This window comes from Bufo bufo, chromosome 1 (assembly GCF_905171765.1).
Source record: "Bufo bufo chromosome 1, aBufBuf1.1, whole genome shotgun sequence".
In the NCBI taxonomy this organism is placed as follows: domain Eukaryota; kingdom Metazoa; phylum Chordata; class Amphibia; order Anura; family Bufonidae; genus Bufo; species Bufo bufo.
Window position 1 is genome coordinate 217,593,341 of NC_053389.1, and position 27,922 is coordinate 217,621,262.

Sequence of the window (27,922 nt, forward strand, 5' to 3'; positions counted from 1 at the left end):
GTGGAGAGCTTTTAAGGAGGGGCCCAATACCACCAATTAACTTGTCCTAGAATATATCTAACACAAACTCCATATACAGTTGCAAGAAAAAGTATGTGAACCCTTTGGAATGATAGGGATTTCTGCACAAATTGGTCATAAAATGTGATCTGATCTTCACAACAATAGACAATCACAGTGTGCTTAAAGTAATAACACACAAAGAATTAAATGTTACCATGTATTTATTGAACACACCATGTAAACATTCACAGTGCAGGTGGAAAAAGTATGTGAACCCCTAGATTAATGACATCTCCAAGAGCTAATTGGAGTGAGGTGTCAGCCAACTGGAGTCCAATCAATGAGATAAGATTGGAGGTGTTGGTTACAGCTGCCCTGCCCTATAAAAAAAACACACCAGTTCTGGGTTTGCTTTTCACAAGAAGGATTGCCTGATGTGAATGATGCCTTGCACAAAAGAGCTCTCAGAAGACCTACGATTAAGAATTGTTGACTTGCATAAAGCTGGAAAGGGTTATAAAAGTATCTCCAAAAGCCTTGCTGTTCATTAGTCCATGGTAAGACAAATTGTCTATAAATGGAGAAAGTTCCGCACTGCTGCTACTCTCCCTAGGAGTGGCCGTCCTGTAAAGATGAGTGCAAGAGCACAGCGCAGACTACTCAATGAGGTGAAGAAGATTCCTAGAGTGTCAGCTAAAGACTTACAAAAGTTTCAGGCATATGCCAACATCCCTGTTAGCGAATCTACAATACGTAAAACACTAAACAAGAATGGATTTCATAGGAGGATACCACAGAGGAAGCCACTGCTGTCCAAAAAAAAACATTGCTGCACGTTTACAGTTTGTGCAAGAGCGCCTGGATGTTACACAGCAGTACTGGCAAAATATTCTGTGGACAGATGAAACCAAAGTTGAGTTGTTTGGAAGAAACACACAACACTATGTGTGGAGAAAAAAGGCACAGCACACCACCATCAAAACCTCATCCCAACTGTAAAGTATGGCGGTGGGGGCATCATGGTTTGGGGCTGCTTTGCTGCGTCAGGGCCTGGACGGATTGCCATCATCGAAGGAAAAATGCGTTCCCAAGTTTATCAAGACATTTTGCAGGAGAACTTAAGGCCATCTGTCCACCAGCTGAAGCTCAACAGAAGATGGGTGTTGCAACAGGACAACGACCCAAAGCATAGAAGTAAATCAACAACAGAATGGCTTAAACAGAAGAAAATACACCTTCTGGAGTGGCCCAGTCAGAGTCCTGACCTCAACTCGATTGAGATGCTGTGGCATGACCTCAAGAAATCGATTCACACCAGACATCCCAAGAATATTGCTGAACTGAAACAGTTCTGTAAAGAGGCATGGTCAAGAATTACTCTTGACCATTGTGCACGTCCGATCTGCAACTACAGGAAACGTTTGGTTGAAGTTATTGCTGCCAAAGGAGGTTCAACCAGTTATTAACTCCAAGGGTTAACATACTTTTTCCACCTGCACTGTGAATGCTTACATGGTGTGTTCAATAAAAACCTGGTAACATTTAAAGGGCTTCTGTCAGCCCACTAAACCGTTTTTTGTTTTTTTTGTTTAATAATAATCCCTACACTGCGATCTCTGCATACATAAGTAAAATAATAATTTTCGTTCAGTAGAATTTGATAAAACGCTATTTTTATAATATGTAAATTACCTTGCTACCAGCAAGTAGGGCGGCTACTTGCTGGTAGCAGCCGCATCCTCCGATCCTAATGACGCCCCCTCCGCATTGTGATTGACAGGGCCAGGGAACGGAATCGTTCTCTGCTGGCCCTGCCTGTTTTCATTCAATATCTGGCGCATGCGCCGCGGCCGTACCTATCTTCAATCTGCGCAGGCGCACTGAGAGGCGGCCACTCACTCGGCCGCTCGCTCCTCAATGCGCCTGCGCCGGGTGTAGATGTGACGTCATCGGCGCATTGAGGATGGAGCGGCCGAGTGAGTGGCCGTCTCTCAGTGCGCCTGCGCAGATTGAAGATAGGTACGGCCGCGGCGCAGGCGCCAGATATTGAATGAAAACAGGCAGGGCCAGCAGAGAACGATTCCGTTCCCTGGCCCTGTCAATCACAATGCGGAGGGGGCGTCATTAGGGTCGGAGGATGCGGCTTCTACCAGCAAGTAGCCGCCCTACTTGCTGGTAGCAAGGTAAATTTACATATTATAAAAATAGCGTTTTATCAAATTCTACTGAACGAAAATTATTATTTTACTTATGTATGCAGAGATCGCAGTGTAGGGATTATTATTAAACAAAAAAAAAAACGTTTAGTGGGCTGACAGAAGCCCTTTAATTCTTTGTGTGTTATTAGTTTAAGCAGACTGTGATTGTCTATTGTTGTGACTTAGATGAAGATCAGATCACATATGACAAATTTGTGCAGAAATCCATATCATTCCAAAGTGTTCACATACTTTTTAACTTTTTCTTGCAAATATAAATACCTAATGGCAGTCAGGCTACCGGCTGTGCGGCCCTCCAAAGAAATGCCACCCCACACCATTACTGACCCAATGCCAAACCGGTCATGCTGAAGGATGTTGCAGGCAGCAGAACGTTCTCCACAGCGTCTCCAGACTCTGTCACGTCTGTCACATGTGCTCAGTGTGAACCTGCTTTCATCTGTGAAGAGCACAGGGCGCCAGTGGCGAATTTGCCAATCTTGGTGTTCTCTGGCAAAGGCCAAACGTCCTGCACGGTGTTGGGCTGTAAGCACAACCCCCACCTGTGGACGTCGGGCCCTCATATCACCCTCATGGAGTCTGTTTCTGACAGTTTGAGCAGACACATGCACATTTGTGGCCTGCTGGAGGTCATTTTGTAGGGCTCTGGCAGTGCTCCTCCTGTTCCTCCTTGCACAAAGGAGATGGTAGCGGTCCTGCTGCTGGGTTGTTGCCCTCCTACGGCCTCCTCCACGTCTCATGATGTACTGGCCTGTCTCCTGGTAGCGCCTCCATGCTCTGGACACTACGCTGACAGACACAGCAAACCTTCTTGCCACAGCTCGCATTGATGTGCCATCCTGGATAAGCTGCACTACCTGAGCCACTTGTGTGGGTTGTAGACTCCGTCTCATGCTACCACTAGAGTGAAAGCACCGCCAGCATTCAAAAGTGACCAAAACATCAGCCAGGAAGCATAGGAACTGAGAAGTGGTCTGTGGTTACCACCTGCAGAACCACTCCTTTATTGGGGGTGTCTTGCTAATTGCCTATAATTTCCACCTGTTGTCTATCCCATTTGCACAACAGCATGTGAAATTGATTGTCACTCAGTGTTGCTTCCTAAGTGGACCGTTTGATTTCACAGAAGTGTGATTGACTTGGAGTTACATTGTGTTGTTTAAGTATTCCCTTTATTTTTTTGAGCAGTGTATATATGTTCACCAAGCTAAGTAATGGATTCCCACAGGAAAGACTTGTTTCAAGTCCTTCCCATTTAAGATCCTAGATCCCTGTTATTTGTCTTAATAGTCTTACTAAAGTTATATATGTGAAAATAGTCCAGGATGGGGCGGAAGGATACAGTTGTCTCTTCTAAGTTATATCCTTGGATGGATTTGCCCATCTTGAAGTCATGTGATGTGTAGTTGGTTAGAGGGGGGTGGAATGTATTTAGCATTCTAAATTGATGTCTAGGATTAGACATGCCCATACTGATATCATGAGGTTTTCTCTGAACAGAAGTAATGTATATAACTTATGTTCCTACTTTGATATCCTAACCTAATAATAGCTTGGTTATAATGTGACAAGTTATTTCCACTCACATGTATTGTTAAGCTTGTAATGCTTTATATTAACGCTATATATATATATATATATACTTAACAAAATGACGAGGCAGCACTTCCAGCTTTAAGGTGACAGGGTGAAGACCCCAATAGACTTTAATCCGGCAACGTTTCGGCCTGCTCAATGAGGCCTTTATCAAGCTACATAACAGTGTATACAACCAGGTATATATACCCACAATCCAATACAAAATAATTACAATCAGTGATTACACATGTCATCAATCATCAATCAAGTCACATGATCTCCAACTCCATCATCACGTGACTTTTGTGCATAGTAAACATTTGTAAAAAACGTCATACAAAGATATAAAAAATACAAAATAGTGATCATCATTGCTTACAGTAGATATGTGCATTTCAATCAGTATATGTACGTACATCCTTTTTAAAAAAAGAGTTTATGTCCCCTGCATACACAACCCCAAGATGTACATAAAGTGCATAAGTGCTCCGTGCATAAAGAGTTAAAATCTTTTATTTGTGATGCAGCTGCATCATATCTAAACTTAAAATCAACCTGTTGGAGCTCACCATTCGTGGACCCATAGAGCAGACCGGCGTTGGCGTCCCTCAGTCTGCAGCGCGCATGCTCCGGGTCAGACGTCACTGGTCCCGCCCCTTAGAGGCAGTCAAGAAATGTTTGATTGAGACAGAATACACTGATGAATGCAGGGAGTTCATTTTGGACCTGCTCGGTGTAGTACTGAGATATAATTACTTTGCGTTCCAAGATGGCTACTACCTTCAACAGCGGGGAACCGCAATGGGTTCAAATATGGCGCCGACTTACGCCAACATTTTCATGTCGGGCCTGGAGGCTGAACGCGTCTATGTGTCCCACCACTTCAGCCATGTGCGGGGGTGGTGGAGATACATAGACGATGTTTTTGTCATCTGGGACGGCACTGAGAATGAGTTGGCTAGTTTTCATGGATTTCTAAATGAAATGGATCCTGAGATCCAGTTCACTCTCACGTACTCCACCGAGCAGGTCCAATTTCTGGACACCATGGTTATGGAGCATGATACTGTACTCATAACCGATTTGTTTACCAAGCCGACGGACTGTAACAAACTATTGAGGTTTGAGAGTTGTCATCCGCGGTCTATGGTTAAGACATTGCCACGGAGCCAGTTCCTCCGTGTGCAACGTATAGTAAAAGACTCACAGGTACGAACTAAGAGACTGTCTGAGATGGCAGATAAGTTCATCAATAGAGGGTACCCCAGAAGACTGGTTCATAGACAATTGAATGAATTGAAAACAGAGAGTCCGAAGGAAGTAAGCAAGCAGGCGAGGGTGCCATTCATTTCGACATACACTGAAGGCAGTTACAAAATAGCAGGTGCCGTTAAAAAACACTGGCCCATACTAAGCAGCAACTTTGGTAAAGTGAAAGAATTCACGGTACCCCCTCTAATGTCATATAGGAGAGCAGATAACCTGAGGGACAAGTTAGTCAGAGCTGAGGTGGTTGGTGATAAGGCCAAAGTCCAGACGTACATAGGTCGCAAAAAATACGGATGTTATCCGTGTCTGAGCTGTGTTAACTGCAGCTATATGCTTAAAGGGGAGAGATTCACACACCCAGTGTTAAATACGCAGTTTGACATACGCACTTTCTGACCTGTGATAGCTCATATGTGGTCTATCTCTTGTCTTGCCCCTGCAATCTCCTTTATGTAGGGGAGACCATATGTGATGTTAAGACCAGGATGAACTATCACAGATATTCCATTCGCCAAAAGAGGAAAGATCTTCCTGTGCCCAAGCACTTTATTGAAGCTGGACACAGGGAAAAGGACCTCAAATTCAGGGTAATAGATCATATCCCACCACTGAAAAGGGGAGGTAACAGGGAAAAGCTTCTTAAACAACGTGAGATTATGTGGATACACAGGTTACATACATTGAAGCCTGATGGCCTCAATGCAGAATGTAGATGGGAACTATGTGGATAGTAGATGTGCAGTCAGCATGCCGGACGTGGGGGTCCTCTTCCATTTTGTTTTGATGTGGGGGATATGTAACAGTGTACACTCTTTCTTGAACAAAAGTTGATACATTTTTTCATCTATTTCAGATAAATCTGTAGATGAGCCCAATGACCCTTTATCTGTTTCATTACATGGAGCCGCCTATGGACCCTTGAACACGCCGGTGAATGAAGTGACCATAGAGAGGAGATTAGATGGACGGTGGCGGATGTGTGTCCAAGTGGGCGACTTGATGCGCAATGTGTCTATTGACCTCTATAAATTATTTTACAACTAGCGAACTACATGAGTTGTTATACAATATTCACTTGCCACAAGCCGGATAGCGAGTGTTTATATACTGATGTCAGAGTTCGCGGTGCAGATAGATGGGAAGGGTTTGTCCCATTGTAATTGCACATATAATGATTTTGATAGTTGGGGACCCGGTGGAAGAGATGGGATCGCCTCTGGTTGGGGGTCGATTTTATTTTTTCCACCCCGTCCGCCCTTTATACGCTGAGGTTGTAGATTTGTTGTAGCATGCAAGGTTGCGCACTGTCACTACAGGCATCTCCGCGATTGTCCACTTTGAGATTTTTCAGATCTCCTTGAACACTGAACACGCCTTCTGGTGCGGCGAGGTGTTTACGCCGTGTCACATGACCTGGCCCTTCTCCCTCCTATGCTGTTGTCCCTGTGATGCGCTCCATTGGATGACGTTGTGGTCCATGGAGTAGGCACATAGGGGCGCGGCAGTGTGGGGGGCGGGACCAGTGACGTCTGACCCGGAGCGTGAACACGCCCTTTGATGTAGCGTGACGTATTTCTGTGTCACATGACCTGGCCCTCCTCCCCTCGTTGCTGTTGGTCCTGCGATGCGCTCCATTGGATGACGCTGCGGTCCATGGAGTTGGCACGTAGGAGCGCGGCGACGTAAGGGGCGGGACCAGTGACGTCTGACCCGGAGCATGCGCGCTGCAGACTGAGGGACGCCAACGCCGGTCTGCTCTATGGGTCCACGAATGGTGAGCTCCAACAGGTTGATTTTAAGTTTAGATATGATGCAGCTGCATCACAAATAAAAGATTTTAACTCTTTATGCACGGAGCACTTATGCACTTTATGTACATCTTGGGGTTGTGTATGCAGGGGACATAAACTCTTTTTTTAAAAAGGATGTACGTACATATACTGATTGAAATGCACATATCTACTGTAAGCAATGATGATCACTATTTTGTATTTTTTATATCTTTGTATGACGTTTTTTACAAATGTTTACTATGCACAAAAGTCACGTGATGATGGAGTTGGAGATCATGTGACTTGATTGATGATTGATGACATGTGTAATCACTGATTGTAATTATTTTGTATTGGATTGTGGGTATATATACCTGGTTGTATACACTGTTATGTAGCTTGATAAAGGCCTCATTGAGCAGGCCGAAACGTTGCCGGATTAAAGTCTATTGGGGTCTTCACCCTGTCACCTTAAAGCTGGAAGTGCTGCCTCGTCATTTTGTTAAGTATATATCTTGGAGGAGGGGCCGGCCTCTGTGAGGAATTGCACCCAGTGCACAACGTCTGACTGTGCTGCTGCAATATTTGGGATTTTATATATATATATATATATATATATATATATATATATAAAAAATTGTGTTTATTTACTTATATATGTTTATAACCTTGTAACCAATAAATCTGCATATTTTTATAATACCTGTGTATTATTGTATAATGCAGAACTACATTTTATCATTAACGTCATCTCACGTCAAAAAAAGAACTTATTTATCTGAGGAAATAGTCGGACTCAGATGTGAATTGTATCAATTAGGTTGTCTACAATTCATCAGGTCATGATTTTAAGAATTTGACAAATTTTCTAAATGTTATTTTTTATGGTTAATTATTTTTATGACCATAATTAATAATTCTTAATTGAATTATTACCCCCCGACAGAGCGCGCCGCCGATCTTCCGGTCCGCGGATCCGGAAAAAAAATAGAACATGTCCTATTCTTGTCCGCAATTGCGGACAAGACTAGGCAGTTCTATGGGGATGCCGGCCGGGTGTATTGCGTGTGAATGGACCCTTAGTGCTAGTTTTTTTTGTGGAATTTTGCACAGGATTCTGCACAACTCTAGACTGAACATGTCTTTTATAATACCAAGAAACCACGGGCTTGAAGAGATTTTTTTTCCCAAGCCCGATAAAATAGAGAGAGTCTTCCCCCCACGGGACAGTAACAGTCATTGTTGACCAGCTTTGGACCCGGACGAGGACTGAGAATTAAAGAGGAATCCTTTATCCTTCCTATTTCTGTTTTCTTGTCAGAAATTTTGTCTTTTGTCTCTATTGAAAATCTTTGGGAGGTCTGGAGACAGGAAACCCTTTTTTGTTATCAGAGGCCTTCTCTAGACTGTCATCCAAAACCGGTCGAAAGAGATAATCTCCCTGGCACGGAATAGAGCAAAGTTTATTCTTTGAACCAGTGTCACCAGACCATCACTTAAGCCAAATAGCTCTCCTTGCAGAATTAGATATAGCCGCTGACCTTGTATTTAATTTTAATGCATCCACCGAAGCATCGAAGATGAAGTCTACTGCTTTAAGGATGGTGGGGAACACTGCTAGTAATTGGTCTCTGGAGGTTTTATTCTGGATATGGGACTCCAGTTCTTGTAGCCATAGCTTTAACGACCTGGTAGAGGAAGTAGTGGCAATATTCTGTTTTATGCCTGGGTAGAGGCTTCCCATACTTTAAGGTAAACTTCTGCTTGTCTATCCATAGGATCTTTTAAGGCGCCAAGATCCTTAAATGGCAAAGCAGATTTTTTTGAGATCTTAGCGATTGGGGCATCCAATTTAGAAGGCCTATCCTAGCAGGAGGACTCGGCCTCATCAAAGGGGTATTTTCTTTTCAAATTTTTTGGAATAAAAAATTTGTCAGGTTTTTTCCATTCTTTCTGAATAAAAAATTTAATGTTTTCATTTAATGGAAACACTCTTGATCTTTTGTGCCCCAGATCACCAAACATTATATTTTTGACAGACCTTTGTTCTGTAGATTCATCCACTTTCATAGTGTCTCTAATAGCCTTCAGCAGAGATTCCGTATCCTCAGGGGAAAATAAGGGTCTACCCGTGGTTTCTTCATCCGAAGACGAGTTTGAACTCTCTAGGATTTCTCCTTGCATGTTCTCGTCTGAAGAATCTGAATCAGATACCATGGCAGAGTGACCCTGTTTGCCAGAGGCTGAGGAAGGGAGGCACTTCTTAAACATTTTCATTGAATCAGAAACTTCAGATTTGACAATATCCTTAATACTCTGAAGCAGAGATGGGGATTCCTCTTCTACCACCTTATAGACACAATGCTAACATAAAACTTAGACCAGGAAGGAGCTAGCTTTTTCTTGCATACAGCACACTCTTTTCCCCTGGTCTTTGTGGTAGCTTTCCTAGGGCCCTCTTTGACACTCTACAATAAAAAAAATAAGAGAACAAGCCCCTATTAGAACCTGGGAGAGGAAAGGGATTGACCCCCTTACCCCATCAGGAGTACCGGTCTGGCGTCATGACCTTCCTGGACATCTGCGCGCTGACCAGTGGCGTACCGTCAATATAGGCAGACCACGCACTGGCTATGGGGCCCGTGAGGTTAGGGGGCCCGGCCAGGCTGCATGGCTCCGCCCCCTTTCCGACCTGAATACACGCTGCATTAGTTAACAGTAGAGAGATAAATACCGGCAATGGGGCGTTTGGGTCGGCAGCCCTGGGCCTATTGCCACCCCAAACGCACCAGTGCCATTACATATTTACATTTTCATTTGGCATTATGCACAGCGCTAGTGCTGCGCTGACAACAGCAGGCTGGAAGGAGGGAGAGTGAGCAGCCGCTTCCTCCAATCAGAAAGCAGCTCACTGCCTGATGTGCCCGCCCCTCTGTGATGTCTTTGGTGGAAGTTTGCTCCCACAGCTAGCAGAGCGGTAAAGTACCAGCCCTGCATTTACTTTTAATCGGCAGTGATGTCCCACATGCTGACCCTCCTCTGGGTCTTCCTGCCCTTCTCTTTGCTTGTCAATCCCCAGCACTGCCTTCACTACTCCTAGGCTGTGTGAGAGGGCAGAAGGAAGCAGAAGCACTCTGCATGATAGAGCTGAGGTGAGAGGAGCTGACGGGAAGACGGGCTGTTTGCTGCAGCAGTGAGGGTCAGACAGGAGCCTCAGCTCTGCTCACTGTAGTGCATATGTATTCTTTCATATGGGACCTGTGGCATGTGCTGGATGCTCCAGATAGACTACCTCTGAGTGAAGGATGGGACATGACTAAAATTGCTCAGCTCTGCTCCCTGTTAATAACAAAGGGAGAAGTTGAGCTGTGAGACAGAGATCTAATGCTGTGGACCTGCAGAAGATCTGTCCCAGGGGTCACATTGACCAATGTGGACAGTAGCAATATGGTTCAAGAAAATCCAGCTCCACTTCGGTAAAGGAAAATTTATTTTGCTTGCGGACAGTTCTGCTGCAGTAATTAACCCTATAGGCTCTCCTCTGATTTACACCTATCATAAAATAAATAAAACTTAAAAGGGTAAGGACGAGTTCATGTCCCGTTTTTTCCATCCGTTTCCTGTATACATACAGTGGCATCCTTCATCATAGAGTTTGAAAGAAAAATGTATATGTTAACCTATACGGTTTTTCTACTGGACTCTGCAGGATAGAAAAGCATAGGGTGCAGCACTTTTTTTTATCCCCCCCCCCCCCCAAACATATACCGTATTTATCGGCGTATAACACGCACTGGCGTATAACACGCACCCTTCATTTTAAGGGAAATTTCAGGAAAAAAAAAAAAATTTCAAATTGTACTGCTATGGGGTGGGGGGATCTGTGGATGGAACTGTTATGGGGGGGATCTGTGGATGACACTGCTATATGTCATCCACAGATCCCCCTCATAACAGTGTCCCCCAATACACCGGGCCCCGCCGCTCACCGAAGTATTTATAAACGTGAATCCTTATCCTGTTATTAGGCTGCCCTCTCCCATGTCCCCCCTGTATCCCCACAGCACTTACGATTCACACGCTTCCATAGCAGGCAGAGCGGACGGCACCAGTAACGTCACTCACTGACGTCGCGCGTCTGCTCCGCCTGCTTCATTCATAAAGGGGGCGGAGCAGGCGCTCGACGTCAGTGAGTGACGTTACTGCTGCCCTCTGCTCTGCCTGCTATTGAAGCTTAAGTAAGTGCTGTGGGGATACAGGGGGGACATGGGAACATGGGAAAGGGCAGCTTAATAACAGGATAAGGATTCACGTTTATAAATACTTTGGTGAGCGGCGGGGCCCGGTGTAAGAGTACAGTGACTGCACCGGGCCCCGCCCCTAGTTACGGACTCCAGCCCCTCCTCTCTCCCGGCTCATACAGCGCAGTGAATATCGGCGTATAACACGCATACATGATTTGCCCCCTATTTTCAGGGGGAAAAAGTGCGTGTTATACGCCGATAAATACGGTAAGTGAAAACGGATGGCAAAAACGTGATGTGAACACAGCCTAACCTTTTATTTAGCTCCTAATGTACCCCACACCTTCACTAATCAGCTTTAATAATTAAACTTTTTATTGGGGGGGGGCCCCAATTCTGAGTTTTGCTATGGGGCCCCATGATTTCTATGTACATCCCTGGCGCTGACTACTCTCATCCTCCATTATAGCAGACAGGGATAGAGCGTCTTCCATAAGGGATCCACTGATGCTTGTAGGCTGGCTGGGCTCTTTCTGACCGCGCGCTAATAAATACTGTAGGTCAGGTACCTGCCGATGCTCCCATGCCGCCTCAGTAAGAGAAGTCCCTCAGCTACTTCCAGAACGCTCACAGCGTGCGTTTCAAATACCGGAAGTTGCGCTGGTCACGCGGAACAAAACTCTCCCCCCGCCTCTGTAAGTTGCCAGGCAGGCAGAGAAAAGCCCTGGACTTCCTGAACACCGCCAGGAAGATTCGGCGTGATAGCATCACCTCCCGGTAATGCTGGGACTGCTCAGGAACACCCGCCAGATAGTGAATCCAGGACCCAGAAGAAGGACCCCAGACTTTGCAGGCGGCTCCTAGTGGAGACTTACGCCGCACCAGGTAACCCCTATTAAGAGAGTGTCTTCAGGGGCTCCTGCAGGCTAAATCTTGCTCTCCACAAATTTCCATCCTATCCATAGGACAGTGCCCCTCCTTAAGAGCTCTCCACGAAAGTTCCTGTTTCCTGTCCTGGATGGAGGCGGTCTCTCAAGGGTGGAAAAGTTCAAGGGGTGTGAAAACTTTTTCAAGGCACTGTATACCGAGTCACCACCTATGAGCTCAGTGATGTAGTATATAGTCATACACAATGACTGGCCAATCTACCATAGAAAGTTGTTATTTAGGTGCTTAGTAATACATTCTGTCCATCCATAGGGTGTATGAGGCCATGTGGAAGAATTTAGCTGTGTATACTAAATGGATAGCACTCCTTCACACCAACAGTATTCCTGCTGTACAAGGACTCAACCATGCAGCCAAGGGCACACTACCTAAAATACTGCAGGAATAAAGCAACCACATTAGACTATCAGAGGCGGAGGTACCTGAATCGTCTGGCTGTACGCTGGTTCTGAACGCCCCAATGATGGCTCCTCAGGTTTCATTACTCCCAGGATGTTGTTTGGCACAAATCCAGAAGAGCCGCTAGTATTTATAACCTTCCACCACTGTTTTCTATCATCACTGATCTGAAATGGAGAGAAGCAGATGGAAGGGGATATGGATGTAAGGCTTGCCTTTGTACACTGAAGTAAACAATGTCGAGCCTTGTGTGTGTGGCAGCATTCACAGTGGTAACAGGCTACACCCCAATTCCCCCAATATGCTTCTATGATCGGTGAGGGTCCAACAACCTCATTAATCAGCTGTTTGGAGAGGAGGAGGCGCTTCTACAAGCACTGTTTCCTCTACAAGATCCCACTGCACATAGTCTCGCTGCAGCAGCGGCGCAGTGTAATTACAGGTGCTCGTCCCATTCAAGTGACTGGAACAAGTACTTGTAATTACACTGCACCAGCGACACACAGTGTAATAATAAAGAGGAAGTAGCACCCATGCGAGAGCCAACTCCTCTTAAAACAGCTGATGGCCAGGGGTGCCAGGAGTCGGAACCCCACTGATCTTATATTGATCACCTACTCTATCCTGAGGATGGTCATCAACATTACTAGCTGCATCACCCCATTAATGTATATAAACCAATACATGGGCGGTTCTCATTCCCTGTGTAGGTCTCCAGCCGGTTGAGTTTGAACTATACGCAATAGTAACATCATGATGTGAGCGTTACTATACACACTAGTAACAGTATGAGGGGAGTATTACTAAACATACTAGTAATGAGGGGAGTGTTACTATACACACTAGTAATAATATGATGTCAGTGTTACTAGACACACTAGTAATGGTATGAGAGGAGTGTTACTATACATACTAGTAACAGTATGAGGGGAGTATTACTAAACATACTAGTAATAGCATGAGGGGAGTGTTAGTATGCACACTAGTAATAGTATGAAGGGAGTGTTACTATACATACTAGTAATAGTATGAGGGGAGTGATACTATGCACACTAGTAATAGTATGAGGGGAGTGAAACTTTGCACACTAGTAATAGTTTGAGAGAAGTATTACTAAACATACTAGTAATAGTATGTCATTGTTACTATACACCGGGGACAGCAACCTCTGGCACTACAAGTGTTGTGAAACTACATCTCCCATCATGCACACTTGTGTGGGAGTTTAGAGAACAGCCAAGCAAGTGGAAGGAGCATGCTGGGAGTTGTAGTTTCACAACAGCTGGAGTGCCGAAGGTTGCGGATCCCTGCCATACACACTAGTAATAGTATGAGAGGAGTGTTACTACACATAATAGTATAATGAATTACTATGCACACTAGTAATAGTATGAGGGGAGTGTTACTATACATACTAGTAATAGTATGAGGGGAATGTTAGTATACACACTAGTAATATTATCATGTGAGCATTGCAAAACACACTAGTTACAATATCAGGTGACTGTTGCTATATACTCTAGTATCGCAAAGTGGGAACGTCAAGGTCTGTAGAGGGAATCTAGAGTTCCCCCTAAACATCTCCAGACCACTCAATCTGTGGGGATCACTCATTACCTCCACAATGTCGTCTTTCAGCACAGAGAGCTCATTTACATTCCTGGCCACGAAGTCATACTTGCAGATGGCGTACTTCTTGGTGTGCACTACCTCCTGGTTCCTGCGGTGGAGGACAGAAGTACAGATTATTAGGAATCTTGGGTAAACAGCTCATAACTTCCTAAGGAACCTGCAGGATCTTGGATCAAGACCCCATGTTCTGCATTAGTTTCTCTCACAATTTCCTATCTTAACATACAGGCCAGTGTTATGGCAGATTATTTGCTGTGGACTTCATCATCGCATTAATTATATTGTGACTGTCGAGGAATCTGGACACACTGCCGCACAAGCACCATGTCAATTGTGGGTTTGATAAGAGCTGGTGAAGGAAGCGCAGACAGTGGGAACTTCACTGCCATCAGTATGGTTCCCCTCTCATGTAATAGTCACGGCATGTGCGCAGACAGTCACTTTCATCCATATTATAATATACTGGTATTACCTTCAGGGTCTCTTCCATTCATCATCTTCTGCTTGAAACACCCCTCATGCCTGGTCTACTCTCCACATCAGATCTAATAGCTACATTGAGATGACAGAGCTGTGAAAGACTGGTGGAGGACAGCACCTCTAAATATTTAGAAACAGATCTACATCGGACCATGAGTGATGGAGCAGTGGCATCCTTTTCTGCACAAGTTCTCCAGTCTTCTTACATTTTGTTAACAGAAATTCTGCTGCAGTTCAGGTTCAGGTTGGTGTCATCTCCACCTACTCACATACCATATACAGACTCCAACCAGGAAGGCTTCATTTAGTAACAGACTTCCTCACTTTATCATACAGAGCAGACTGAATTACACAGGTGCACATGAAGCATTTGAGGGATTACACATTATCTGGCCATATCTGACCTCACAAGGATCAGAAGCCTGTGGTCCTATACAGTTGATTTGTTACATATACACAGCTAAAAACACAAGCATGTGTGATTAACACACACATATGATGGACCCCAATCAGTCATAGCAGTAAAACCTTCTGCCTAACCATTGTATAGGTCCCCATAGTTACGGCAAACAGCTCTGGCCCAGCGGGGCATGGACTATACAAGACTTTTAAAGGTGGCCAGCGGTATCTGGTTTTAAGACGTAAGCAGCAGATCCTTCAGGTTATATATATGTAGCACAGTGGGGCCTCCAAGGACTGGACTCCTTTTTCAGCATCCTACAGATGCTTGATCAGATTTAGATGGAATTTAAAAGCCAAGTCTTGAAGAAGTCTTTGTCATGTTCCTCATAGCATTTCTGAACACTATTTGCAGTGCGGCAGGGTGCATTATCCTGCTGAAAGCAGCTACTGACATTAGGGAGAACTGTTGCCATCAATGTGTTCGCTTATTCTACAACGTTAAGGTAGTTGGTACATGTCAAAGTAACATTCACGTGAATGAGAGGACCCAAGGTTTCCCAGAGCATAACACTGCATCTGCTAGCTTGTCTTATTCCCATAGAGCATCCTGGTGCCATCTTTTTCCGTACATACACCCAGCCATCCACACTCTGTGGAAGAAAACCTCATTAATCAGAGCAGGTCACCTTCTTCCATTGATCCACGGTCCAGGTCTGATGCCCCTTGCAGGCACTTTTGGCAGTGAACAAGGGTGAGCATGGGAAATGTGACTGGTCTCCTCCAACCTCCCACAAAGCAAGCTGTGAGGCATTGTGTGTTCAGGCAGCTTTCCATCGTAGCCAGCAGCAACATTTTCAGCTATTTACGTTATAGCAGCTCTTCTATAGGATTGCACCAGAGAGATTAGCCTCAACTTCACCGGCGCATCAATAAGCCTTGGATGCCTGAGACCCCACCACTGGTTCACCAGTTGCCCATAGACCATTTTTGGTAGGTATTAAAACTCTTCAGGGTAAGACCAAATTTCATTTTTGCGTTTTAGTTTTTTTTCCTTCTGTCTTACTTTTCCATTCACATAGATGTATGAGGGCTTGTTTTTTGTGGGGGCAAGTTGTATTTTGTAATGGCACCATTTAGGTTACCGTATGTTTGAAAACAGGAAAAAAAAAATATTTGTGGTGTGAAATTGAAAAAAATAAATAAAACTGCATTTCCGCCTTGGATCTTGGATTCATGGATTTCGTTTTTACGGTGTTCACTGTGCGCTAAAAAGGTCATGACAACCTAATTCTGCGGTTAGTACAATTAATGCGATACCAAATTTATATAGTTTGCATTATGATTCACAAATTTTTTACATCACCATTGTCTGACAGCCATTTTTTTTTTTATATTTTCCACAAGTGTTAAGAGGGCTTGTTTTTTCACAGGACGACCTGTAGTTTTTATTGGTACCACTTTGGGGTACATGCAGCTTTTTGATCACTTTTTCAGCTTTTTTTTGGGGGGGACGGGGGACTTGAGGCGACGAAAAAACAGCAACACAACCATTTTTATTTTTTTTAACAATGTTCTCAGTGTCAGATAAATAGTTTCATATTTATATTTTTGGATGTGGCAATATCAATGTATATTTTTGTATTATCTATATGTAAAATTTGGAAAGGGGGTTATTTGAAATTTTCATATTTGTGTTTTCACCATTTTTTTTCTTACTGTAATTTTTTGTCCCATTAGGCTCCATTCACACGTCCACAATTCTGTTCCGCATTTTGCGGAATTGCGGACCCATTCATTTCTATGGGGCCACACGATGTGCTGTTCGGATCCAGAAATGCGGACCCGCACTTCAGGGGTCCGCAATTTCGTTCCCGAAAAAAATAGAACATGTCCTATTCTTGTCCACAATTGCGGACAAGATTAGGCATTTTCTATTATAGTGCCGGCCATGTGCGGTTCGCACATTGCTGGATGTGTGAATGGACCCTTAGGAAAATAGAGACTGTGGTCCTCTGACTGCGTGTACCATAGACTGCTCTAGAATTCTATGGCAGTCTATGGGATTTTGACAGGCATTCTATTAAGCCCTGATGTAGACACAGGTTACCAGGCAGTTTACTTCACAAGGCTCAGGGCTACCTTAGCAACTGATCAGAATCTTGCGATTTTTCCGCAGTCCTGGAAGTCTGTACAAGACCCCAGGCTGCCAAAGCAACTCATTAGAAACCTGCATTTCATCACAGGTGCTCTGAGTCCCCTCCTTCTGTCTAACCCCTAATACGCCACAGGTGCTATTGACTGTCCGTATATGAGGGGGTAAATGACCGGGATTGGAGTTATCTGCAATCCCAGTCAATGCAAGCAGGTGTCAGCTGAAATTAACAGCTCAGGAGCCCACTCCATACACCCATTGCACACCGCAGGAAGGGGTTAACAACTGCATAGCGGAAACACCCTGCTTGCCAATTTTCCCTGCTTCCACCACATCAACTTCAAGAACTGACTGTTCACTTGCTGCCTAATGCATCCACCTCTTGACAGATGTTGTCAAGAGATTACAATTTATTTCACCTGTCAGTGGTTTTGATAGTATGATTGAGCAATGTACGTATACTGTATGTATATGCTTGATTACCTCAATATGTATATGTCTGTGGGGTTTATGTTACATGGGCCTTATTTATGAAACCTGTATAAAAGAAAAATCTGTCTTTGCTGCCCATAACTAATCAGAGCTCAGCTTTTATTTCGTAAACTGCTCTGGCGAAACGCAAGCTGCACTGTGATTGGCTGCTATGGGCACCAACCTCTCGCTTTTACATAGTTTTGACAAGTCTGTCACTACATGTATAGGTTTGTGTAGTTGACTTTACATTCTGTCAAGGAGATCCAGCACAGAGCAGCCTGCAGGATCGGCCGTTACCAGATCTTCTACTTCACCGCAGCATCCCCATTGACTGTAATGAGGTGCGGTGGTGATCTGGCCGCTTTCCGGCAAAAATGCCAGGTTTCAGCCATTCAAAAACCATTGCATGCAGATCAGGCATCAGGATGTTCTTAATGGAGAAGTGGAGGAGGCCTTAGTATACGACTGTACAGTCAAGCTTCATGTCTGTGTTAGGCCATTGCTTGCATTGTTCGGTGTCAATGAGTCACAAATAATCCATAGAAAACAAAAGTGACAAGGTTGGTTTATTACAAAGCTCACTTCGTATGGTGTAGTAATATATAATATATACAGGACGTATCAGTACAAGTGATTTTTGTTATTAAGAAGGGGACATATAATCTGGGGGAAATCAAGGCAAGTTGATTGGAGAATCTTGCTTCTCATACAGCACATTGATCACTAGGTCACGTCATGAGGGTTTATATTCAAAAGACACTATGGGTCAGGTGATGTATGAGAAGGAAGAGCAAAGTGGCTGATCACAGAACCATGTGATTGCGGTCTGTTCTGATCAGAGGTAATCTCTATCATGATTCGATTTAGATCAGATTCTCATGTGATTGGTGGCAGTGTTTGGCTGGGATTGGCAGCTAATTTTTATGTACAGAAGAATACAAGGAAGGTCAGGACTTGGGTAGCCCGATATGTTCTTCAGAGGAGAACTGGCGACTATTGCACACAGTCCGGGAGGTTGGGGACATCAGGTTAGGAATTATAGAAATAAAAATTCCTGCGACAAAAAACAGAAGTAAAGGAGTCAGTGCAGGAAATGGAGTTAACAAGAAGCATCATGAGAGGAATGTGGAGGAACTAATGTAGGATGTGTCCACAGACACAACCTGACTTATCACCTACATATCACCTCCTGACGACCAGGGCTGAAAAGTTACTTAGTAGGAATATAACTAGAACTGAGAAAAACAGTGCGCCGATCTCGATATACTAGATGCAGGGTACACCTGTACATGTCACTACTGTGTACAGGCCTCTCTTATGAGTATGGGTATCACTGAGGTCGCTGTCCTAACGGTCTCATCAGCCAGAATCCTGATACTATGGAATTCAGATAATTTTAACACCTAAAACATCCATCACCCTTTCCCAGCCTCAAAGGCCTCCCCTTCAGCCCACGACATGAAATAAAGGATGAGCTACAATACAAATCCCATTCCTTGTTATAATCCACTTACTTGTCCGGTGGAGGAAGGTCAGAGCTGCGGGAAAACTGCAAATACAAAACATGAAGGATATTCACTTATTACATGACACCAGAAGTTCAGTGATGAACACAGAGGTAGACATGACGTTATTCATCTGCTTTATTCAGGTGCTGATCACACTGACCTGTTATATTAACATGCTGGTCGTCCTGCACCCTTTACTAGGGATGCTAATCATATTGACCTATTTTAATATGGCGCTATTTTTACTGACCCCATTTATTAGGTGCAGATCGTACTGATCTGCGTTATTTGGGTGCTGAACTTACTAACCCACTTTCCTGGGGTACTGATGATACTTATCCACTTTATTAGAGTGCTAATCATACTTACCAGCTTTATGAGCGTACTGACTATACTAACCCACTTTATTATGGTGCTTATCATATTGAGCCACTTTGTTAGTGTAGTGAACATATTATCTGCTGTACTAGGGTGCAGATCACATTTACATGATTTATTGGGGGGGCATTCCCACTGGTGTGGAACTTAAAGGGGGATAGGTCAATAGTATGTGATCGGTGGGGGTCCGACTCCTGGAACCCCCGGCAATCAGCTGTTTGAAGAGGCTGTGACGTTCTGTGAGTCTCACAATCTCCTTACTGCTTACCTTGCACAGAGCTGTGCCTCGTTTCGCAGCTCAGCCCCAGTCACTTGAAATGGGACTAAGCTGCACCTAGGCCACATGATCAATGAACATGTCATTACTGGCCTAGAAAGAGGCAGAGGTGCTCTCCAGAGCGCTGCGGCCTTTTAAAACAGCTGATCGACCGTCTAAAGTCAGATCCTCACTGATCAAATACCGATTACCTATCCTAAGAATAGGTTATCATTACAAAACACTTGGACAACCCCTTGAATGAGCACATGTATATATAGTAAACTTATTATTCTCCATACACTCTGCCCTTTAGACTTGAGTTGCAACACTACTGCAATAAGCATGGTCTGCCAGGCAGTTGTGACAAAAGGCAGTTAGGTCTCTTTCACAGGAGTGAGTTTTCCGTTGGGTCATGATGCGTAAAGCAAATGCATAGCATCTGGACTAAATTCTGACCCATTCATTTTAATGGGTTTATGCCCATTTTCAAGCATCATTTCTGCGTTCAGGAAAAATTGCAGCATGTTCTATATTCAGTTTTTTCATGCAGCTCTGGTTCCATAGAACAGAATGAGGCTTCAGTGAAATACGGATTGCATCAGGATGAAATGCGTTTTCCACTGATGGTTGCTAGGAGATGTAGATTGTTATTTTTCTTTTTTTTTCCACACGTGCAAAAACTGATTGCACCTGAACGTAACTGCAGACAAAACTGACTGAACTTGCGTGCAAAACCTTGAGTTTTTTTTCCTGAACAGACCCCGAGAGAATCTGTAATGCTCTTGTGAAAGGGACCTTAAAGAAGTAATAGTGACAGGGCCCTGCCACTTTTACTTGTCATCACATCCCCATCCCCAGAAATTCAGACACCTCACACTGCTTATTAAGAATGGATTGGAAATACTGTTTCTAACCTCTGATGGAAAACTTCTGGGTTCTTGCTTTTGTTCGGGTGGAGTTGACACCATCTGGTTCCGTACTGGTTCTTTAGGAACATTTCCAAAGTTTAACAAGGGTGGCTCCCAACCATTCCTGAACCGTGGTACGTATGGGGGGATGAACTGGTCTTTAGGCCATTCCACTCTATAGAGAAGTCAGGGTGTAAGGACAGATTTATAAATGACGGGTAGCTTCTGGTTGAAGTTGAGTTTATGGTGGAGTTTTTTCATGAGTCAGTACAATCAGATTACTACCTGGGTTTGCTCCACGTATCACCTAGTGACAGCCACAGATTCTTCTCCTCACTGTTGAGCACAAAATGTAGAAAATCAACGGCGTCCTTAATCAGCAGAGGGCTCAGGACACTTTTTGCAAGTTCCGGGCCTCCTGTGGCCTCTACCATCTACAAAACAGTTAAATTAAATTAAATACAGACAATAAATTTAAAACCATCAAATCTGGCACTGGAGCAAATATACAAACGGCAAGTGCATACATTAAATCAAAATCATATTTTCCTACACCTACTTACCATACTTAGTGGTGTGAAGAGGAAATGAACCAGCTCTGCTGCACTTGGGTTCTGAATTTGGGACTTCAATTTGGCCTGTAAAAAAAAAAGAAAAATCTATTTAATGAAAACTCAATCTTCCCAAAAAGGAGATTTTTTGAGAAACTCACCTGTAAAATCTTTTTCTCGTCTTTTCCATTGGGGGACACAGACCATGGGTATAGCTTAGGCCATTACTAGGAGGAGACACTATGCAAATAAGAACAGCTCCTCCTCCACTGGCTATACCCCCATGCTCCAACAGGAGGACCTCAGTGCGTGCAAAAGCAGTAGGAGAAGGAGACCAAAAACCAAACCGAGGAAAACCGCCATCGGGCCGTTAACCATAAGGTCCCAATAGAATATAACCAACCCCTCCTGCAACGGACAAGAATGGGTGGGAGCTGTGTCCCCCAATGGAAAAGACGAGAAAGATTTTACAGGTGAGTTTTACAAAAAATCTCCTTTTCTCGCTCATTCCATTGGAGGACACAGACCATGGGACATCCTAGAGCAGTCCATGGGGTGGGAAGACCAGCATTACCAGAGGGAAAAGTCCAACGGTTAAACAGGAAGCACAGCCTGCAATACCTTGCGCCCTAGGGCAGCATCAGCCGATGCCAGAGAGTGCAGCTGGTAGAACTTTGTAAAGGTATGTAAGGACGACCAGGTGGCCGCCTTACAAAGCTGTGATGTAGTGGCTCGATTGCGCCTAGCCCAGGAGGCCCCCACCGCCCTGGTGGAGTGCGCGGTAACCCCCGCTGGGGGAACCCTAGCCCGGGATTGATAGGCCATGGCAATAGTCGACCGAATCCACCGAGCCACAGTCACCTTGGAGGCCGTCAGACCCTTACGAGGCCCCTCGGGAACCACAAAAAAGGAGTCCGAGCGGCGAAATGGGGCAGTAACCAACAGGTACACCCGCAAAGCACGGACAACATCCAGAGAATGGAGAGCGCGCTCCTTGGGGTTCACTGGAGCGGGGCAAAAGGATGGCAGGACTATGTCCTTATTAAGGTGGAAGGCGGAGACCACCTTGGGCAAAAAAGAAGGAAGGGACTGGGCGCAGTACCACCTTATCCCTGTGGAAAACCAAAATAGGCTCCATAGAGGAGAGGGCGGCCAGCTCCGATACCCTCCTGATAGAGGTGATGGTCACCAAAAAGACCACCTTCCAAGTGAGAAGACTCAGGGAAATGTCCCTCAGAGGCTCAAAAGGAGCCGCCTGGAGAGAAGACAGAACCAGGTTCAGATCCCAGTGGGGCAGAGGAGGAACATACGGAGGGACCGAATGCACCACCCCCTGCAGGAAGGTCCTCTCCAGACCCAGCAAAGCCAGGGAGCGCTGAAAGAAAATGGCCAGAGCGGAGACCTGACCCTTCAGAGAGCTCAGGGACATTCCAATCTCAAGAACCGACTGGAGAAAGGAGAGGACCACCGGAACAGAGAAATGAAGGGGAAAAGCACCTATCTCCTCGCAAAATGCAAGAAAGGCCCTCCAGGTACGATAGTATATCCGGGAGGAAGCTGGTTTCCTGGCTTTGATCATGGTCTTCACAACAGAGTCCGAGAAGCCCCTCTTCTTCAAGATGGTGGTCTCAACAGCCACGCTGTTAAACGAAGTGGCTGTAAATTCTGGTGGAAGAGAGGTCCTTGAGACAGCAGGTCCTCCCTGAGAGGAAGAGGCCACGGAACGTTCGCCAGCATCCGAGTGACTTCTGAGAACCAGGCGCGGCAAGGCCAATCGGGCGCGATGAGGACAGTCAGGATTCCTTCTGCCGCGACTCTGCGAAGAACCTTTGGGAGAAGAGGCAGTGGTGGGAAGACAGAGGAGTGCGAAGTGCTGCCACAGAGACACCAGAGCTTCCACCCCATACGCCTCCGGATCCCGAGCTCGGGCCAGGAAAGTGAGAACCTTGTTGTTGAGCCTGGACGCCATCAAGTCCACGTCAGGGCGGCCCCAACGGCGACAGATGTCCTCGAATACGTCCGGATGCAGAGACCACTCTCCCGGATCCACCCTGTTGCGGCTGAGAAAGTCTGCAGTCCAGTTTTCGACCCCTGGGATGTACACTGCAGACAATATTGGAACGTGAGCCTCCACCCACTGGAGGATCCTCTTCACCTCCTGCATCACCGGCCGGCTGCGGGTTCCGCCCTGATGATTCATATAGGCCACGGCTGTGGCATTGTCCGACTGGATCCTTACCGGGAGACCCGCTAGGAGGGGGGTCCAATGAGACAGAGAAAAATTGCTCTGAGCTCCAGTATGTTGATCGGAAGGCGGGCTTCCACCTCTGACCACATCCCCTGAACCGTCCGAGCCCGGAGAACGCCGCCCCAACCCAGGAGACTGGCATCAGTGGTGACGACTGTCCAGGAGATTGGGAGGAAGGATTTTCCTGAAGTCAGAATCTGAGGGGACAGCCACCACAGAAGATCCATGCGAACCTGAGGAGGAAGGCGGATCCGAGAGTCCAGACCCCTCGATGTCCTGTCCCAGAAGGACAGGATCGCCTGCAGAGGCCGCGTGTGAAACTGGGCAAAGGGGACTGCCTCGAAGGAGGCCACCATGAGCCCCAGAACCTGCATGCACTCCCGGATGGAGACACGGGGAGTGCAGAAGGCGCGACACAGACTCCCGAAAACTTGCAATCCGGGAGGAATACCCGGGCTGCAGTAGTGTCCATAATCATTCCCAGGAAGGTCACCCTCTGGGCAGGTCGGAGAGAGGACTTCGGGAAGTTGATTAGCCAGCCGAACTGTTGCAGAGTCTGAACAGTGATCCTGACGCTGTCTTCGGCCTGGAGAGGAGATTGAGCCTTTATCAGTATGTCGTCCAGGTAGGGCAGCAGAGATATGCCCCATGTACGGAGAAGCGCCATGAGCGGCGCCAAAATTTTTGTAAATACCCGCCGGGCTGTCACCAGCCCAAAGGGAAGGGCGAGGAACTGATAATGACGGTCTCCAATGGCGAAGCGCAGGAATCTGTGGTGAGATTCTGCGATAGGGACATGCAGATAGGCGTCCCGGATGTCCGACGCGAGGAACTCCCCTGGAAGGAGCGGATGGATTCCATCCGGAACCTCCACACCCGCAGTGACTTGTTTAATAGCTTCAGGTCTAGGACCGGACGCACTGATCCCTCCTTCTTTGGCACTACAAAGAGATTTGAGTAGAACCCTGCCCCCTGTTCCTCCAGAGGAACTGGGCCAACTACTCCCCGGACCAGAAGGGAAGAAACCGCTTGTAAAAGGGCTGAGGCTCGGGCTGGATCCCCAGGAACACGAGAAGGAAAGAAACGTTCCGGAGGTCTGGAAACAAATTCTATCTTGTAACCAGAAGTTACAATTTCCAGGGCCCAGGGGGTCTTGAACGTGAGCTCTGTAGACTTGTTGAAAGGAGAGCAGACGGCCTCTCACCGCAAGCGGAAGGGGGCGCCCCTTCAGGCTGAGGATTGCTTGGGAACCGCTGGGAGGGCAGAACTCCCCTGGAATTTTGCCCGCAGGCAACAGGAAGGTTGAGGCTTAAAGGAAGGCTTCTTGCGGGAGTCCTGAGAGCCGCCGGAGGAGGGGGCTGTCGCAGACCTGGAGGAGGAGAAACATCGAAAGGACTGGTTTCTAGAGCCAGAGGGGCGGGCTCTGAAAGCGCGCTTGGATCTAGACTGGGGCAGGTGTGTATTCTTGCCCCCCGTAGCGTCAGAGATAATCTCATCCAGCTTAGCACCAAAGAGCCTGGAGCCCGTAAAGGGGAGGTTAGTGAGGGAACGCTTGGAGGAAGCGTCGGCATCCCAGACCTTCAACCAGACCTCCCTGCGCTGCGTGACAGAGAGGGCCGAAATCCGCGCAAAGAGAGTGCTGACGTCCAACGAGGCCTCACAGAGGAATGTTGTCGCCTGGGACATCTGGAGGACGAAGTTCAGGGTGTCCGCAGATGCATCCTGCTCCGCGAAGTCCTGATGATGGCATTGCAACCACACAGACAGCACCCTGGCTACCCAGGCCGAGGCGAACGCGGGCCGCAGACCTGTGCCCGCCAGAGTGAAGGTGGCTTTGGAAAACGCCTGTCAACGGAGTCCTGAAGGGAGGACCCGTCCAGGACAGGTATTGCCGTATTCTTAACTAATCTGGCCACCGGCGGGTCAACCTTAGGAGGAGAAGACCACTGCTGCACATTATCTGCCGGGAAAGGATAAAGAGTATCCATGCGCCTTGTGGCAGAAAAACGGTGATTAGGGCGCTCCCAAGCCTTTGAAAGGACCTTGGCGAACTAGCCATGAATGGGGAATGTGACTGCCTCTGGTTTTCTGGAGTGGAAAAGGGGAAATTCCTGGCTACTACCAGAAGGAGGTTCCCCCTGGATGTCAAAGGTGTCACGGACCGCCGTGACCAAGTCTGCCACCATGGTGGAGAGCTTAGGCGAGGGTTCTGGCTCAGGATCCGTGGCCGCCATGCGTTCCATAAAGGCCATGGCCGCGCGCGAGACTTGGGCCAAGTCCACGGCCGCCCTAGATATGGCAGAGGCCAAGGAGGGACTGGGCTGGATTGGAGGAGGATGATGATCCTGTCCTGAGGCAAGGCAAGAGTCACAGGATCCAGTAACCGATAGTGGCAGGCGGCATACCTTACAGGATCCCAGAGGGACCTGAGTTGCCGCCTTCGATTTTTGGGGGGCCCCAGGTTTAGGCATGATGGCGACAATCCCAGAGTCAGGGTATCCAAGCTTTGCAGTCCTACCGTGACCTGTGAGGAGCTGGAGGAGCAGCCAAGCGTGGAGCAGCGCTGAGGCAAAGCAGAAGTGCCAGAGCAGAGGCACTGAAAATGGCGTCCACCGCCATGAATGAAGGGGTTAAAAAGCTCTCCACGCAAACTGGAAAAGGGGCAGTAGCAAGGCGCTGCGAATAATCACAGCCCCAAAAAGGAATCCCTCCTCCCTCTCAATCCGGCAGCCACCCTGATCCACAGGTAAGCCCCAAAGCACCGCGTCACACATTTAGTACGGGGGAAGGGGGAGATTGCAGGAGAGCCGATGTACTTATCTGAGTCCTGCAGTCTTCACCCTCTGTTCCGGACCAGCGGGGTCACCTCTTCAGTCATCTGGCACAAGGAGTGGCAGTGCACTGGATAGAGGGCAGGAATAGGTGACCCTGGATCTGGTAGGCCACCGGAGCTGCAGGTCGAGCCCGGTTCCACTTATCTTCTGGGGGGAAGGGGAGGTAGCCGGGGACGTCCATTCGACCCCGGTGCTCGCTCCACTGAGAGACCAGGGACGCCATGCGACCCTGCGTCCTCTATTGAGAAAAAAAACAAACGTGAGAAGAGAAAAATTACAGGGACAACCCTGCAGGAGCAGGAATGTCACCTCCTTATCAGACACTAAGCTAAAACTGAGGTCCTCCTGTTGGAGCATGGGGGTATAGCCAGTGGAGGAGGAGCTGTTCTTTCTTATTTGCATAGTGTCTCCTCCTAGTAATGGCCTAAGCTATACCCATGGTCTGTGTCCCCCAATGGAATGGGCGAGAAAAGTTTAATATTGGTCTAGGGTGATAAAACTGTGGAATGGGCACAGGAGAGTAGCTTGTAAATCAGTAAATGAGGAGGGCACCAGATTACTAACTGCCCCCCATCCAGCTGTGTCTTGAAGGGATTTTCCAGGCTTTTCATATTGATTACCTATGCTCAGGACAGGTCATTAATATCAGATCTGTGGGGGTCCGACAGCCCTGCAGATTATCTGTATATAGAGAAAGCATGTGCAGTCTCCCGTCTCTCTTGCTACTCGCCATAGATATAGTAGCAGCGAGCAAGAAGAGAGACAGGAGACAGCACGCGTGCACGGTATGTGCCTTCTCTTCATACAGCTGATTTGCAGGGGGGGGGCGGGCGGTGTCGGGCCCCCGCCAATCTGACATCCTGAGGACAGGTCATCAATATAAAAAGCCTGGAAAACCCCTTTTAAAAAGTGCCTTTGCCATCACTCACCAGGAGGTTGAAGCCATGTTTGAACTTCTGGAAGCAGTCAACAAACTCTTCCTCAGGGGGAGGCTTGGCACGGAGAGTCAGAACTCCCTCTAAAAGGAACAGAAATAGGGATTATGTGAACACTAAGTTCATCACATAAGTCACATCAATAGAACTGTCCTATTACAAACAAGCTGATGAGAACATATAGAAGAGCTCCAGGTAAAGTCTGGAGGCAAACAACAAAATCCTGCCCCAAATGACACCGCCCTGAAGACTATGGCAATGCAAATAAAAAGATTTTTCAAATTTTTTTTTTTTTAAAGAATAAAAAACAAACAAAAAAATGTAGATAAAGGTTATTGCTGAAATTGTACTGAACTGGAGAATGAAGGTAACAGGTCAGGTTATGGCTCCGGGAAGGCAGGGAGTAAAAAAAAAAAAAAAGACTGAAAACCGCTGGGTGCTTAAGGGGTTAAACCATAGTTAATGCTGGAAAAACCCTTAAGGCCTCTTGCACACGGCGGTTGTGGTTCCGTGCATTGGGGACTCCAAATTGTGGTCAACGTCTGTGCGGTGGCAGGGATGGATCCAGACCCATTCAACTTGAATGGGTCCTTGATCCGTCCATTCCGCAAAAAGATAGAACAAGTTATATTTTTTGGCGGAACGAAAGCACGGATCGGAACCCCACAGAAGCACTCCGTAGTGCTTCCGTGGGGTTCCGTTCCGTGCTTCCGTTCCGCACCTTCGGAT

General features: G+C 46.5%; 1 protein-coding gene across 9 annotated transcripts in view; it reads right to left on the bottom strand.

Annotated features, from left to right (window-relative positions):
* The window catches only part of EPS8 (epidermal growth factor receptor pathway substrate 8), a 145,083-nt gene that overhangs the window by 31,751 nt on the left and 85,410 nt on the right, over nucleotides 1-27,922 (bottom strand). For all 9 annotated transcript variants that reach the window (XM_040435171.1, XM_040435194.1, XM_040435239.1 and 6 more), the window contains 7 exons: nucleotides 27,188-27,276; nucleotides 21,189-21,263; nucleotides 20,911-21,059; nucleotides 20,632-20,800; nucleotides 19,087-19,121; nucleotides 14,050-14,152; nucleotides 12,456-12,599 (listed from right to left, as the gene is read on the bottom strand). In XM_040435171.1, coding sequence (XP_040291105.1) covers nucleotides 12,456-12,599; nucleotides 14,050-14,152; nucleotides 19,087-19,121; nucleotides 20,632-20,800; nucleotides 20,911-21,059; nucleotides 21,189-21,263; nucleotides 27,188-27,276 — 764 coding nt within the window. The remainder of the gene's footprint in view (nucleotides 1-12,455; nucleotides 12,600-14,049; nucleotides 14,153-19,086; nucleotides 19,122-20,631; nucleotides 20,801-20,910; nucleotides 21,060-21,188; nucleotides 21,264-27,187; nucleotides 27,277-27,922) is intronic.